The sequence below is a fragment of the Leucopleurus acutus genome, assembly GCF_964270905.1.
Source record: "Leucopleurus acutus genome assembly, chromosome: 6".
Taxonomy (NCBI): Eukaryota; Metazoa; Chordata; class Mammalia; order Artiodactyla; family Delphinidae; genus Leucopleurus; species Leucopleurus acutus.
The window spans coordinates 49483277-49500760 of NC_139149.1; the positions used below are offsets into that span (position 1 = coordinate 49483277).

Here is a 17484-nt window from a genome sequence, read left to right on the forward strand (position 1 = left end):
AAGATCAGTGATACATTCGAATGGGTTTCTAGCAGTAGAGGACTTTTTGTAAGCTTTGTTTTGACCTGGATAGATATTAGGTATCGTCTAGAGAGAAGTTAGATTTTTGTATAATAAGTGGAGTTTGTGGCTTTATTTTATTATTTTTTGCGATACGCAGCCCTCTCACTGCTGTGGCCTCTCCCGTTGCGGAGCACAGGCTCCAGAAGCGCAGGCTCAGCAGCCATGGCTCAGGGCCCCAGCCGCTCCGCGGCATGTGGGATCTTCCCGGACCGGGGCACGAACCCGTGTCTCCTGCATCGGCAGGCGGACTCTCAACCACTGCGCCACCATGGAAGCCCATGTGGCTTTATTTTTTAAAAGAGGGTCTGGATGACTTCTGAGATATGCCAGTTCCGTGGTCTCCTTGTTTTTGTGCCTTTTTAAAAAAGTGGTCCCTGAAGATGGGGAGATGGGGGGAGTACTTGTAACTACACTAAGTTTGCCAAACCACTTCCCTTGTAACTCTCAGCTTTCATATACTCATGGCATTTTGCTCCAAAGTGTTATATTTAATCTTAGAACAAGTATAGATGTTTTAGTATGAGTTGTATAAGATACATAATACATTTCATTTTAACTTTGGACAATCTATCAGGAAAGAGATACTTGTGGCAACTTAAAAGTTACAACTAGAAAAAGGGATAGCAGGGGGCGGGGAGAAGGATAAATTAGGAGTTTGGGATTAACATATACACACAACTATATATAAAATAGATAAACAACAAGGACCCTATGTATAGCCCAGAGAACTATATTCAATATATTATAATAACCTATGATGGAAAAGAATCTGAAAAAGAACATGTATATATGTATAACTGAGTCACTTTGCTGTACACCTGAAACTAACACAACATTGTAAATTAACTATAATTCAATTTTAAAAGTTAAAACTAAAAAAGAAAATAAAATGTATACTCAATTATAACCACAATGCAGCCAGCTCTTCCTTCTTGTGTGGGTTCTCAGTGTGGAACTGTCAAGGATAAAGGGAATCTATGTGGAGTAAGCACAAAGAATGGCTGCAATATTTATTTATGTAGACCATGTTTATCATTCTGTAGACAGATACTGGAAGTCAGAGACAACACGCAGATGTTGCCTGGTTGGGTTGACCTTGATTCCTTTTCTACTCTGTTCCTAGCTACTGAAATTTTCTGATTCATGACTTACTGAAATGACGAGTTGAATGGAAAATCTTATTAAAGCTTCTACAGTCCAGGGTTGCATTTTTATGGATACTAAATGTGCAATTTTCCCACCCCTTGGAGGCAATATGGAACTTCGAAGGTCTGTGAGGAGAGGGAGGGGTGGCAATGGGACTTCTCTATGTGGCTGTGCATTAGCAATACATAATGTGGCAAGGAGTGCTACAGCCCAGACTGTACCTTTTACCTTCTTTCACTCATCATTGTATACTCAGCACTCAGCATGCTCGGTACCAAGTGCATGATATGTAGTATGTGCTCTCCAAATGTCTGAAGACTCTTCATTACAATGAAATCAAGTGGTAAGAATGATGAATCATATGTGAGATTTTTGTTTAAATCATATTAACTATGACATATTGTTCATTGATTAAATTATGTGAAGAATCTGCAGAAAATCTGATAAATAAAGTTATTCAATCACTTAGGTAATTTTAATGAAAATCTGCTCTGCCCGAAGCAACTAAGCCTCAACTGGGCCCTCCATGTCAAGTGTCAACTCTTCTGGGTTTTTATAGCATCCGGTTCAAGTACTATCTGTTATTTTCCAATGACTTTACCCCACTTCGCAGAGAAAATGAAGCCACTGCACTGTTTTCTACAAACTTTCATATAATTACATCGGTAATTTCTTCATTCTCTCTCATCACAATGCTGGAGATTAATGTCCTCACCTGCCTCTGGACTCCACTTTGCCCACCTGCTCAGCAACCTCCCTCCTTTATGCCTTCAACCCCTTTTGGTCTCCAAATTTCTTCCATCAGCATTCAACCATGCTCAAATGTTTATCAGCTTTCAAAAACTAACTTAAACCTCTATCAGTCTCTTCCAGTCATTATCCCACCTCTTTGCTCATCAGTCAGACCTACTGAAAATAGTCTCTTTTTATTTATTTACCTCCTATGCAGACCTAATTTGCTTCAGTCTGGCCTCTACCTCCACTGCTCCAATGAAACTGCTCTGACCAAGCTAATGCTCATCCTTATTTCGCTAAGCTCATTGATTTAGAGCAGGTCTTGCTTCACTCTCTGAAGCACTTGACACAGATAAGCACTCTTTTTCTTGAGACCCTCTCTTCCCCTGCCTTTCATGACTCCATATACTCTCAAGGTTGTCCTCCTTCTTGTTCCCCCTTGGTCTCCTTTACAGGTTCATTTTTCGCTTTGCATTTCTTGTGTTGGTTTTCTGCACAGTTTTACTCTAGGCTCACTTTCCACTACCCTTGCCCACCCTCATTTTCCCCACTCTGCTGCGTCATCCATTTCCATGGACTTAGTAACCATGTATTCCACAAATGAATGACTTCATGATCATTCTCTTCAGTTCAAACAATCCTCCAACATCCAGTTCCAAAACTATGTCACTCCAGGACAGCTCTTCTTAGTTATATGCCATCAGTACCTCAAACTCAACATTGAAAACAAAATTCATCCTCTCTCCAAAATGTTCTCTGCACTGTGAATCCCATCTTTCAGTAAAGAGTATCAATACCAATCCACTTGAGCAAGCTACACATCCAAACAGCATCAATCCCTCCTTTATATTTATGAGTCTTAAAGTCAATGTAGCTATCATTAGAAAACATTTCCTAAGTCCCCTACCCCAGATGAGGTGCCCTGCTTATATGTTTTTATGCTACCTCTATTTCCCCTATCTTAATACCTTACCCCACTGTGTTGTAACTGCCCATTCGCACGTTTGCATTCCCCACTGATCTATAATCTCCTTGAGGACAGGGACCATATCTAACCCAGTATCTGTTCATTTTAAGGATCTAGTATCTAGTACAGTGTCTGTTTTAATGTAATAGTGCTTAATAAATATCTATTGAATGAAAATTTGGTGCACCAAATGCAGTGGAAAATGGCTGAGAAAACTAGAAATAAATAGAAGAAATATCATCTGCTCTAAAAAGCAACTCCAAAACTTATTTGGGGATTTATTAAAAATACAGATTCCCTAGCCCAATATAATACCTACTGAACTGGAATTTCTGGGGACAGCCTGAGAATCTGTATTTATAATAAACCTCTCTGGAGAATTTCATCATGAGGCAAGTTTGCAGAACTGTGCTGTAAAAGACTTTGCATTATGTTTTGAGAGTTAGAAAACATATAATTACATATGACATATATGAGACTGACATGAACACTGTCCCTGTTTTGTAAGTATTGGGTGAAGTAACAAGGTTTTGCAAGCAGTACAGAAATTTGTATCTGGCAAGAATATGAGAAGGATAGTAAGAAAGTAGAAACTCATTAAAAAAAGGAAGCCGACCTTTATTTTGCGGTCATGATAAAATGAGAATTATACATTTATGGTGACTTCCATTAAAACAAAAACTTACAAATTCCAAACTATTCTTGCTTTAAAATTTCTCTCACTGCAGGTTGCAATGAGAAATACAATCTATTATTCTTAAAAGTATTTCATTATTAGACACAAGGTTAAAAAAAAACGCAAAACTTCAAACTGAAACTAAATTCACAGTGTCATTATTACAATGCCTGTCCTGTCCTGAGCTCCTGAATCTACTCTGTTTTTCCTCATTTTCTTATCTTCACCTATACTTAGGCCATTGGGCTGGCAGCCAAACCAATTCCAAAGCAGAGTACTGAAGTCCCTCACTGTCCCTAGACTCCATCAACTTCAACCCTATAATGTTTAATAGTAAATCAAAAGATAACAGAGAACCGCAGGAAGAGTCTCAGGGCAGTTATACACTTCGGTATCTCCGTTGAGAGCAAAAACGGTCATCTTTGAGCTGTGAACTGTTTTGAACCAATATCTCAAATCGGGATGGAGGAGTTCTGTCTTGATAGAAATTGAAAATGGAAAGAGCCTCCAAATTTCAGGGCTCTCATACGTGGCAACAGTGTGATGTAGCTGTTAAAACAAAAAAGCTAGCGTGATAGTCACCCTCTGCTTCGAACTGGAGTTATATCTGGAACTCTTCTCCAGTTTGGGATGTTACCAAAAAAACAGGTCTTCTTATTTGGGAGGGAGATTGTACTAAAAATCTTAAGTTTCCTTCCAATTCTAAGCTTCTGTGTTTTTGATAAGGGTGATTGGGGAAGACAGGATTAATCCCTCTTAGATATTTGCATTATGCCAGGTTCTTACTGCAAATAATTATTAAATTTCATATGATCAGGTTTGACTCAAAGAATAGGCTGATCTATATAATCATAAGCTCTACAATAAGAGAATCCAGCACTGTTCCCCTTGTTGGTGTGGGGAAACTGTCTTGCTTCCTCTAGTGTCATAAGAGTCCAGGATTTCTTAAGACAAGATAACACCATGAGAGAGAGAGTACCTTGATCAGTGTGGCCATCATGAAGGGTGGAAATTGGGAGGCCTGGGCCTGTGCATAGGATGAAAACAAAAACATGGGTTAGTTTTAAAATAACATTTAGTTTTCAACAAGAACTTCTGGTAGTATTTGTGATTACTGTCAAGCTCAATTACCTCTTTTAATTCTGCAACTATTTTTTTCTCCCCATAGAGAATTAAACATCACCTTTTAAGTTACATTGAAAGAACACATGAGACCAGAGCCCAATCAAAGGACAGACATAAGAGAAGAGTTGCCTGTGCACTTTTCCAAGAGTGATCCTAAATAGTTAAGATCTAATTACACAAATGGGTCCCAGAAGCTGCAGTGATAAACAGCCTTCTGGGAAGATATGCTGTATGGGCCAGTTTTAGCTGTGTTTTTATTATCAAATAACCTTCTCCAGTACCTAGAATGTATTTTCAATCTGGCTTCTTGGTTTGATGTTCAGTTTATTTTGGTAGGTAGAACCCAGCATCTTTTTTTCTTTCATTTAATTACTATATGCAGAAATAAATTTATATAGAAAATATTTCCTGTTCAAATATGCTGTGATGGGTCACATTCCCCACGAAACAGACCCAGAAGGAATTTTGTGCACCAAAAGTTCATCTGGGGTGTGGTGTTGACCTCAGCCAAGCCCACTGGGAGCTCTGGAGATGTATGACCTGCAGAGTTGTCTTGAATGGGGCCAACTGAGCTGGCTTTTATACCCCAGAATGAAGTGGTAATTAGCTGTGGCCTGGGATGAGAGCAATCTCTGGGGTGGGAGTGGGGGTCCCAGCTGGGAGGTGTCTGCCACCAGCCCTCTCAGCAGCTAGAGAAATGAGTGATTCAGACCTGAAGATGGGACGTCTGGGTGGCAAACCACTGTCCACCATATATTCCAATATGAAATTCAGGTTCTCTGTGCAGAAATTGGCCCTTTTAACAAAATCTACAAATATTAAACACTATCACTTACTGGAGCTATAGAATAAATAATACTTGGAAATACATTTTTAAAGGGTAAATTTGCTCAGGCAGCCAAGGAGTTAAAAGCAACAAACACGGAGGTTGGGAGATGTTCATTTGCACTCCTGATGCTTCCTCCTCTGTGGCAGGAGTGCCATTAGAGCATCCTTGGTCCCAAACAAGGAGAGGGGGAATGACCTATGTGGTAAGTTCTGAGAAAACCGGAGTATGAGAAGCTCCTTCTTCTACCTTGTTCCTGGCATCTTTCAGCCTGCAGAGAACAGGACTGTTTTGATCTGTTCCAGTGCTGTAAGTGTGACAGTGGCCAGCCCCATGGACGAAGCCGGTGGCTGTCTAGTTGTACCCATATTTGTGTGAGTAATTGTAATTCTGGGGTGCAGTATTAGGAAGCTTCACACCTTAGCCACATTTTCCAATTAAGCTTTACAGGTAATAAAGCTAATATTGGTTTCCTTCCTGACTCTTCAGTCTAACCTGAGAGCAAGGAGAAGCAATATTGTTTATAAGACTCCCTCAAAAACCAGCAGTTCTTTACTGTGTGGAGTCTCATAATTTTACAGAATTTAATTTCAGAGATTTTCATTTTGGTTAGCTTTCCTTCAACGTTATTAAAAGGGACAAATACACATTATATTTTTTGTTAGAATGTAAGGCAGTGAGACATGAATCTGAATTTCTAGACTTTAGTCAATCAACATTGACCTTATGGAATTTTCATGGGTGTGCAGTTCTAATAGAGACAACTGGCATATATATCTCTTTTGCCCAAACTATGAGACAAACTAATGACTGACCGCCCTTGACACAAGTGGTCTGAGGGTGTGGTCCTAGTGGCATAAGCATCCTTTGCATTGCTTTTGTTCCATCAGCATCATCAGTATGACTTTACCTATTTCAAAATCCTATTATCTGGGATTTACTCACCATCCCTTTTGGAGAGTTTGAAGTTACATAATGAAGCTTTACTCTTAGTCCTAAAGGGAAAGATTTCAAGGTTTTTCCTATGATGGTGCAGTGACTCATTTTACTGGAGCTTCAAAAACACCAGACGATGTGATGCTTCCCACACAGTATATTTTTTGCTAAATGGGAAATTACCATACTGCCGAGGAAGAGTGAGTGTGGAAAAGTCAGGCGATTCAAGTTCTAGAAAGGAGTCTTTCACCAACTTTTGATGAGAGCTTAGTCCTTGATTCCTTACTCTTCAGGGGGCACTTAGGCTCAAGTAGATCTCAGGAAAACAAAGTGATATAAAAAGTGGTATAGCGCTTTCAAAAAGCATTAAAGCACTGTACAAATGCAGAATGCATATAAATATAAATGCATGTTTCTATGTGTAGGGTCACTGATGTCGTTATCAGTAAATATATCAGCATAAAAATGAGGTTTGGGGTACACTCTGCAAAAGGCAGCAATGTTTTGATCTTCCCTAGAACCTATGTTCATTCCGCAAACCTTCAATGTCTATTATGCACTCATCATTCTTTTTGGCCTTATGAATATAAAGATGAAAGGAAAGCAGATTCTGCCTTCAGAAGAGAAAATAGACCAGATGACTCAGGACAGTTAGTTCAATGATACTATGTGCCTGGCATGTAAGCTTTCAATATATGCTGCATAAACACATAGCTTGGGATGAAAAATGTTGCACATAACTTGAGAGGGACATTTAATGTATACCTTGAAATGCCATAACCACAATCAGCACATATGGTCATGAAAAACAATCTTTTGACTTTTCAGAGATGCCACTGACCAAACCTTTTGTGAAAATGTTGTATTAAACTGACATCTTGTGCCATCTTGAAGGGAGCGTTTGGATTAAAATGCTTACTCATTTCCACGGCTGGGGCTGAGGTTCTGGGCCCAGGTGATTGGACTGAGGAAGTGGCATGTCAGGGTGGTGTTCCATCTGGGAAGTAAAGAAGACCTCAGGGTCCTCTACAACTGAGCAGGGATCTCAATCAGTCAAAGATTCTATTTATTCTCTGAGCTGCCCACCTGAATATGGGGAGTTAATACCAGAAACAGGAGAGTGGCATATGTTTGGTAATAACCCCCTTTGTTTTCTGTCCCCTCTCAACTCCCATGGAAACTCAGGGATTAATGGGGGTAGGGAGGTGGTGTCAGGACAGAGAATGGAGGGGTAGATATTTTACAGGTCAGTTTTCCTAATCCCCATGATGACTACCAAGGTCCTAATGTATCTCATTGATCTACTGATGGCCTAACCCAACTTTACTACGTGTCCAAGATATAGATGAAAGGTTACACATAAAATGAAATTATCTGGATAGAAAGTATTTGCTAAATGGACATATAGCCTAAACATCCAGGAAATGTCTAGTATATTTTATTACTTGTTTATTTTATACTTGAATGAATTACTTATCATGTTTCCCAAATTTAGAAAGAACGTACTAGGTGACAAAAGCTCATTTTCCATCTGCATTGAAGCTATAGTTCAAAGAATTGCTGGCCTCCAAGGCAAAGAGCTCAGGTTTCTTTCCCTGGCTATAGGAGATTGACATTTCTGCAGGTAAATGGGGCTGAAGTCCAGCAACCATTTTATCAGAGGACACTTCTTTTTATGATACTGTTTTGGCAATACAACATCATGGTGCTGTGGCACTTGGTGGTAAGAGGCTGGGATTTACAGCCAAAGGACTCTTGCTCCCATCTGGCTCTCACGCTTACCAGCAGTGTGGACCTTTAACAGAAGGTCTGTTTCCTCAACTGCAAAAAATGGAGATAATAATCCCTTCCTATCCTCCTTATATTTTTCCCCATAAGCATTAGATAAGATAACCTAGATCAGTTCCTCACATATAACAGGTGCTCAGTAACCTGTAGCTAAGGATTGATCAGATAGTGATGACGAGGACAAAGAAAGTGGCAGAGGAGGGTAGAGAATGTGTTAGGTCCGTTACCTACCGTAGCAGACGAGTGCATAGTACTTGGCATAGTCGCTGAAACTTGCTGTGTAATATTGGCACCTTTTTCTCCTTAGATGGCAAGTAATGCACTTCTTGCTTGGAGGATAGCTTCCAATGCTAATTCTAGAGGAAAATGAAAATAAAACTAAGCTGAAATTTTGAGATTGTATTTATCAAAATGTACTACTCCATGTAAAATGACTAATTTACATATTGACATCAAACTCACTCTATTTTTCTGTTGCCAATATCGTTTAAAGTAAAGGGGGAATCACAGGATCTTGATTTGTCTGATTTTCAGTCCATCTTTGCCTGAATAGGCACAGACTTTGAGAGAGAAGCCCTCTGTGGTTTTCCTGCGGTGTGAGAAATATCTAACACCTCGAATGGGAGCCAAGTAGTCACTTCTCCTAACCATCACTTTCTTACACTTTACAAAGTGGTTGAGAATGCATAGTTCTTCCACGCCCCATCTTTCTTCCTGTGTTCCCACGGCAAAAGATAGAATGAAGATCTGACAGTATCACCAAAAACAGGGGTCCCTGTCCTTATCATATATCTAGAAGGGGAAATTAGTAATAAGCCAATTGCAAATAAGAAACACGGTTCTAAGTAGCTCCTGTGGCTTTCATTTTATTTGGCAGGAAATTTAGGCTCATGGAAGCTCTTCCTGGAAATGTTCCCTCCACACATTCCTACACAAGCCAACCTGTACCTACCAAGTCTGGGCCCACTCTCTGGGTGACTGGCTTTAACAAACAGCCTCCCAGACTTTACCCCAAACGCTCAGAGTCTCATTTGGGGATGACCAGGTGGAATTATGCCAGGATGGAAGCACAGTTGGAGTCCTGCTGTGGCTAGTAAGGTTACCTGTGGCCACTGCAGTGTTCCTTCTGCTGCTGCCCCTGACCTTGCCTTGGGCATGTTAGAAGGTGGCCAGAGCTATTGCTATCATCAGAGAGGGAGTCTTCTCAACAGATGAGAAGCCATGAGCCAGGAGGGAACAGAGGAATGCAGCAGAGGGAAAAATTTCTTGTTTTCTCAGCTACAGTTAGTAGTATTCATGTTCATATTTTGGTGTGACCTTGGAAAACATTACGTAGGCAGTTAACGTAAGGAGTTAAGGTCAGCATGCCCAAGTATAAATTTTGGCTCCAACAATACCACCAACCTCATAGAGTTGTTGTGGGGATTAAACGAAATTACATATGTAAAGCAGATAAAAATGTGCCTATAGCAGACCACCAGCCCATGGTAGCTATTGTTTTTGTTTCCACATCCAGAAGGGGCTTTAAAGGGCACCATTCCAGCCACCATGGGGGCCAGTGGACTAACTTAAACACTAATTTAGGAACAGAGGTGAATTCTTTCCAATCATAATAGGTTTATGACAAAGCAAGTCACATTAAAAGAAAGCACACATTATGGGAATAAATACAATGCCTGGTACACAGCAGGAAAATGAATTTCCTCAATTACCTCTAAATTTAGTTGAAATGTTTAGTACCATGTTTATATCAGCATTAAAATTTCTTGATTTTTCTTTTTGAAAACATTTTGAGTCAGCTAATATGTTGGGGGGTGTATATTTTTATACTGATGTGGTGTACAACAGTCTTAATATTTTATTTTAATTCACAAATTAATTTTATTACATTTCAGTCTTTTAAAAATATTCTATACATTCTGAGGACTCTGACAGATTTTTATTTAAATTTCAATATATAAAAATACTAGAATAAATTGATATAAATTACCTATAGATATTTCGTCTTCCAGGGTAGCCTTCAAATTCATTGCTAGAATAAAACCTGAAAATATATTCAGAAGTTAGTAAATAAGTATTGATGACTAAATGGTGATAGAATTGTTAATACTAATACTAATACAGTAAACAATATAGTCCAATGTTCATTTATGAAAGAATTAATTGGCACTTATGTACACAAATCCCTGCTGTTCATACCTCTGAATTTTGTGTTCTTACTCTGACTTTATAAATTATAATTCATATATAAATATAATTATAGCTACATAAAATATTCTTATAAATATGTTTATAAATTATAGGAGAAAAACTATGTTGAGTACTCTTTTTTCTTATATGTATATTATACTCTGAGGCATTAGTTATGAGTCACACAAAATAAACTAGGATGTTTGATTAATATCACCCCTTTCATTTCCATAATTAACAGTCTACTGATTTTTTATGCTATACTATTTAATTTTGTCTATGATTCCAAGCATCTTTAGAACTTAGTTTACAGAAGCACTGACAGTAGATAACTTTTCTATAAATCAGGAAACTCGTCCGCCCAGGGATACCACACAAAGGGCCATGTGAAGTTACCCAGGAGCAGAACAAGTCACAAAAGAACACACTTGTTACCTAAGTATCTGGGTCCCAGTTTTAACCTGTTTTACTATAGCCACGAAGTGGGAAATCCAATTTAGTGGCATAATTTTTCCTCCTCTGTGAGTTCATCTGAATATCACAAAGTAACTGACTTTTAATTTTTAATTTTTATTTTTAGGACGAGCTCTATTATTAGAGTGTTAAAAGTTTGGAATAACCTAGGTTTGGTTACTAATTTTTAATTCTCAGAACTTTTTATTAACCCAGGTACTTGTATATCCTCACTGAAATAAAAACCTTGTTATCCCCAGGAAAAGGAAAAAGCAACAGAATACACCCTACTCCTAGTATTAATTTTACCTTTTAAACCAGCATCCTTCTAAATGCCTTTACTGACTTCACGGGACTCCAAACATCACTTATACTTGCCTTTCCCACATCACCTCAAACTACCTGTGAATAAACTATTCAGTAGCTTTTCCAAACAGCCTCCTGCAGTTTTCTTGCCATGTCAAAGTTTTCACAGTTGTCTTTATCTCTAACACTTAGAACAGAGTCTACTTTCTCTTTTTCCTTTTCCTTTTCCCTCACAGCCATTGACCCACCAGTGCTGTTCAGCCTCTCTCGTCACTGTGTGTCTACTCTTCCTTTCATTCATTTGACAGTAGTGTGCCAGGCACTATATGCCAAGTTCCAAAGATGCAAAAAAAAGGAGCCATAGTTTTCCCTTGGAGTCCAGGTTTCATGGCCACTTTTCTAGTTAAGTCCTCTGTCACCTCAGGCCTAGATTATGACCATACCTGGGTCTTCCTGCTTTCCGTTTTCCCCTACCTCCTAAACATATTATTTCTGAACTGTCCCATTTGTTTTTATCTTGTCACTCCTCTTACACGCGCGGTTTTAATGGCTGTCCCATGTAATGTCCAAACTCCTTTGCCGACAGTTCAAAGAATTCCATGGATTAGCAATAGATTTCTAAAGAGTTTTTATCCAGTGAGGTTGGACTAATGATCCTTCTCTTTTGCTCTTAGAACTCCAGCTAATGGCAGGCAGGTTACAAGAGAGTGCCCTGGATTTGGACTTTATTAAAAATAAGGGGAAGGAACTGCACATTCTTGATTAGAGATGTTTGCTTGTAAATGCTTATTTTAAGAAGATTTATTTAGACAGTACGCAGGATGGACTGAAAAGGAAAGACCTGGAAGGAAGAAGCCCCATGTTGAGGTTAATAATAAGAACCTTAGATTTAATGTGTTTTAGGTTTAAATCCTAGTTCTGCCACTATGTAGCCTTGGCCAAGTTAATTAAATTTCCAAGTATCAGTTTTCTCATCTGTAAAACTGGGATCATCATTTCTACTTTACAGTACGTTGTACACAACAATCGCTCAATAAATAATAGCTGTTATAGATAATAATCTTAAACTTATATAACAATGAATCACTACAGTAACATTTCTATATCAAGGGGCTGTCATCATGGACTTCTGAATCTTGCTTATTGCTTCAAGTGCTAGGGGGGAAATCTATCTTTAGAACCAGTTACTATTTTAAAATTTTTATACTTTTAATGTAATTATATACCAAGTGCCAGAAGAGAAATAACCACCTACTAAATCTTCTTTCCAAAAGGAAATCATGTTGACTAGTTATTAAAGAATATGCAATCTTAAAGAAACCACAGCTGTCTGAACTAAACTATAGAATAAGTAACAAAAATGCTCTTAACTGAAAGAACTGGTGCTGTATCCTTTGTATGTCCATCAGTGCCAATTAAAACCTGAATGGTGCATCAAGCTTCATGCAATACTTACAGTGAATCCTGTGTTACTCTGAATATATTTATGGCCTCCCACTTGCCACTTGTAATTTGAATAGCATTTTCCTATAAAAAGACAAACATTATGTTGTGTGAAGCTGAGCGTTATTTGAGCAACCTCAAGTGAATGATCTTTGAGGAGATAAATCTTGGAAGGAACATACCACAGTGTCTTTGATATAGTGAATATGTTTGTAGCCATTCTTGTCGCTAAATATTTTGTAGTATGAAATGGCATCATAGCTGAAAACTGGTGTTGAAACAAAGAACTGAAAGAAATGAACAGAGGTTATGTTCAGAAGACAAACCAAACTATAGATTCTTTTAAAGCCATGTGTAGTTATAATTATCGGGACCAGAATGCCTTTCTTCCCCTCCTTCCGTCACTCACACCTGAAATTCCATTCTTTCAGATGGACAGCTTTTCTGGTGCTTCTAACAAGCACTTACATATTCCAACTACTACTTAATTGCTACTACATACCCGTGGGTTTATATTGTTTAGTTTGATTGAATTTCTATGTTCTGAGATTATGTGATTTGAAATTGAGTTAAACGAATCACAAATGAATGTTGATGTTTAACCAAGTCAATTCTCAAAATGTGGCTTTTGGCCAAAGTGACTCTTCTGAAGCTCTTTTAACTCTTGATTTGTCTGATGCCAAGCACCTAATGCTAATGCTGCAATAAAGACATTTTAAAGATTAAAATATCATGACCTGCTAGCCACAGTTTTTAATGGCAAGAAGAGACTTCTGGGCTTGAGAGAAAAATGTAACGCACGGCAAGCCAACAGGAGGATTACTCCTTGAACTCAGGGAGCAGAGCAGACCTCATTGCTCATCTCTGACCTCTTCCCAGGGCCCATGCTCTCCACCTGCTGGGAATTTCAGATGACCTAAGGAGTCCCTGCCACAGGTCTAGTGTGACCTGAACAGAGCAAGCCACACCTCAGCATCCTGAAAGGTACAGATAACCAAAGTCCTGCAAATGTCCTCACACCAAATTTTAGCTAGTAATTTCTCCCTTAAAAAAAGAGACTCATTTTACATCTGCTGGTTTCCTTTTTTTCCCGGTCATTGGGTTGGGGAAGGATGGTAATGTGATGAAAGTGTCCCATGAGGAAAGAGCTATTCCACATCATGCAGAGCAGAGCAGAGTAGATATTCCTACAAGTTACCCCAAACCAGCTCTCTTAGCTGGAGCGCTTCCACATGACAGCAAGCCAAGACTTTCAGATTCTTTAAAACTGCCCAAGCAACAACAACCAAAAAAAACTACTGGTATCTTTTAGCTACAAATACCTATTTTGCTGATACCATCTTGCTGGGACCCACTTCTGAGCAAAAAGAAAGCAAAGGAAGTAGCTGTAGGCCTCTTTAATGATGGTCCTACCTGTGATTTGATACTTGATGCTTTTTGATAAAAGTCATGATTAGAATTTCATGATATTAAAATGCAACTTATCTGACGTGGTGTTGGTGGGGTCTAAATAGTGCTCCCCTAAATTCTTTTCAACCCAACCTCAGAGGATAACTGTTGTGGACTGAATGTTTGTGTGCCCCCCAAATTCATGTGTTGAAACCCAACCCCCCAAAAGGATGGTATTTGGTATTAGGAGGTGGGGCCCTTGGGAGGTAATTAGGATTAGATGAAGTCATAAGGTAGAGCCCTCACGAATGGGATTAGTACACTTACAAGAGTCACCAGAGAGAGGGCTCTCTCCGCTCTGCTCTCCGCCATTGAGGATACAACAAGAAGTTGATGGTTCGCAACCCAGAAGAGAGCTCTCACCAGAACCTGACCATGTTGGCATACTCATCTCAGACTTCCAGGCTCCAGAAATGTGAGAAATAATTTTCTGTTGTTTATAAGCCACTCAGTCTATGGTATGTTGTTATAGCGGCTCAAATGGCCTAAGACAATGCCGCTATCTGAAAATAGGGTCTTCGCAGATGTAATCAAGGTAAGAACTGAGATGCAATCATAGTGGATTAGACTGGGCCCTATATCCAATGGCTGGTGACCTCATAAGAAGAGATGTGGACTCAAAGAGACCCAGGGAAGAAGGCCATATGAAGATGGAAGCAGGGATTGGAGCTGGTGGAGCTCTAGCCAAGGAAGTCCAAGGATTGCCAGGGGCCACCAGAAGCTGAAAGAGGTGAGGAAGGATTCTTCCCTGGAGACTTCAAAGTATGGCCCTGCTAACCCCTTGACTTTGGACTTCTAGCCTCCAGAATGATGAATTTTTGTTGTTTTAAGCCAAATTGGTGGTAATTTGTTACAGCAACTCTAGAGAACCAATATAGTGTCCTAAGTCTTATCTATTTGGCATAGAATTGATGTTTTTAACAAAATGTAAAATGGAATAATGAGAAACTGCTGTCTCCTTATGTGATTCCTTTATTAGTTTCATTAATAATAAGACCAGCCCTGGTAGGATTTTGTGTATTGAGACTCAGTGAGATTGAGAGCCAAGAGGCCCTGGAATAGGAAATTCTGATTTGCAGTTTTGCCGATGGAATTTCACTAGCATAGGTCTGACAAATCGCTCTTTCATCTTAGAATGAGGCTCTACCCTCTTAGCCAAATGATTACTTACTAGTAACCACTTTACAGTGTCTCCCTCTCCCCCCCCCCAAGATGAAAGACAAAAACTGGCTCCCCATTGTCTTAACCACTACAATGGAACTGGGGTCACAAAATATTATAAGGTGCCCTAGTAAGAAAAAATACTCTCTTTACATCTGCAGTTAGTTAGGGAACTCTAAAAAAAAGATTTAGTTCTAGATTAAAACTGAAAACTTCATTTTCATTGAAATTAAAAAATAAGAGGGCAGAGTGTTATGTTTTAAGATATTAGAATTGGGCAAACAGGAAGAATATTTTGCTAGGCAAAGACTGTTATCTTCTCCCCTTTTATTGCAGACATCCAAGACAGCTGCTTTAGATGAGCAGGTAACTTGGGTGAGGTAAAGAGATTGTGAAATATTTCCGCCTTCACTTTGCCAGAGTGAGGTCCATAATGCATCCTGAGTTAAGTCCCTCTCAAGGCAGGTCACGCCTGAGCCCTAGATAAGCTCATGTCACTAGGTGGGCCTCAATTTTAACAAGTCCTCTTCAGAGGTCCCTTTATCATGCTTAGATGTGCTGGTAAATTCCTCACCTTTACGTGCAAAGCCACTTAAAATATTTTTCTTGGAAGGTAAGGTTATTTACCACCAGTTAATTTCTTGCCACAGTTGGTAAATAGCCTGAGGAACTACTTATCTAAGGCTTGTGCCTAAACTGAGTCCACATGCAGTTAAAAGCACAGACTTTCAAGCATCAAGTAGAACATCCGTTTTTCTGAGCCAAAGGATTTTGCCAACCGCCTAAAGGAAGTGTGGTGTGTTGCTTAATTACTTTAAAATAATTTAAATGTGGCTTTGCAATCTAAGCATTATGTTTTCAGTGTTTCTTCTTCACATTTTAGTAATTAAATATTAGATTCTTTGATTAAATCTTCCTTATTGCCTGTTCTCCACAGGGTAAAAAATATATACGTATTCAAAGTGAATTTGTTGCTGTTATTTTTCTAATCAAATACCAAAGAAGAAGTTATGGTACTTCCCCCAAATTAAGACACAATATCTCATGCAGGAGGAAAGGAAAGTGACAAGTAAAATTCTTAAGAAACTACTTGCTAGTTCTGTGCCTGAAACTAACATGTTAACTACTTTTAGCAAGTCATTTAATCTCACATTTCTAATTCATAGGTGATCTCCAAAGGTCTTTTTCAATTTAAATCTCTTTGATAAATACTAAAGGAACAACTCCTCTAAAATTGCTCTTTAAATTTATATTAATATGACTAGCCTGTACACTTTATCCAAAACCCTCATAAATATTATTTGAACAAATGTCTGAAAGACAAACATTTCTAGGTTATTTCTGGGCACTTTTATTAAGCCACTGGTTTGATTATAGGTCAAAGGAAGCTATGCAGCATATTACCACACAGGAGTTATAACTAAATAAAGTCATGAGTTCAAAAGATGTGTCAGAACTTATAAAATCTAATGACTGACCTCTTGAAAGCAGTTGCCTTGGGGAAGTGTGAACTTACTCTTGAAAGCTATCATTTCAAAAAAAATTTGACAATTCCTCTTCTGATATTCAGAAAGTTTACTGACTATTGGATACATTTGAAGAGATTGAGATTAGTACACAAGAAAAATAATTTTCCCAATAGAATTCTAAAGCTACAGATATTAAAATGATCTAGTGCAAAATCATATGTTGCAGATACACGTTTCACTTATTCACTAGATTTATGTTGGCATGGCTTTTGATTTAATGTAGAGACATCACCTTCCCTCAAAGGACACATATGTGCTTCCACTGAGGGTATTTAAAACAATATTCTAAAGCTTTAGAAGGCAATTCATTCATTCATTCATCCATTCATCCAGCTACTGTTTGCTGAGATTGCAAGGCTGGTGCTATACAAACTATAAAAATTGATAAGATACAATTGTTTTCCTCAAGATGCTTATACATAGGAGATTTCAAAAGATGCATTCTAAAATAGTTCAGTGTGTTTTGAATGGTGGCACTATTTTCAGAATAAATGTGTATGGATTCTTAGATCATGTCTTTGATAAGGTTGTTGGTATCATTATCTATTTGTAAAATCACATCATTCATGTTACTTTATAGAAACTCTAGTTATACTATCTTCGTGGAGAACACAGCTAAAAGACATATTCAAGTGTTCTTTCTTCCCTCATTCTTTACAGGAAATCTCTATAATGGCAGTAAACTCATAAA

The 17484-nt window shown here is 38.5% G+C and overlaps 1 protein-coding gene across 1 annotated transcript in view; it reads right to left on the reverse strand.

Annotated features, from left to right (window-relative positions):
* Window positions 1–17484, reverse strand: part of FAP (fibroblast activation protein alpha) — a gene marked incomplete at its 5' end in the record, with an annotated part of 71230 nt that overhangs the window by 19104 nt on the left and 34642 nt on the right. The window contains 5 exons of the mRNA XM_082841621.1: window positions 4567–4614; window positions 8494–8618; window positions 10253–10306; window positions 12668–12738; window positions 12837–12941. Coding sequence (XP_082697747.1) covers window positions 4567–4614; window positions 8494–8618; window positions 10253–10306; window positions 12668–12738; window positions 12837–12941 — 403 coding nt within the window. The remainder of the gene's footprint in view (window positions 1–4566; window positions 4615–8493; window positions 8619–10252; window positions 10307–12667; window positions 12739–12836; window positions 12942–17484) is intronic.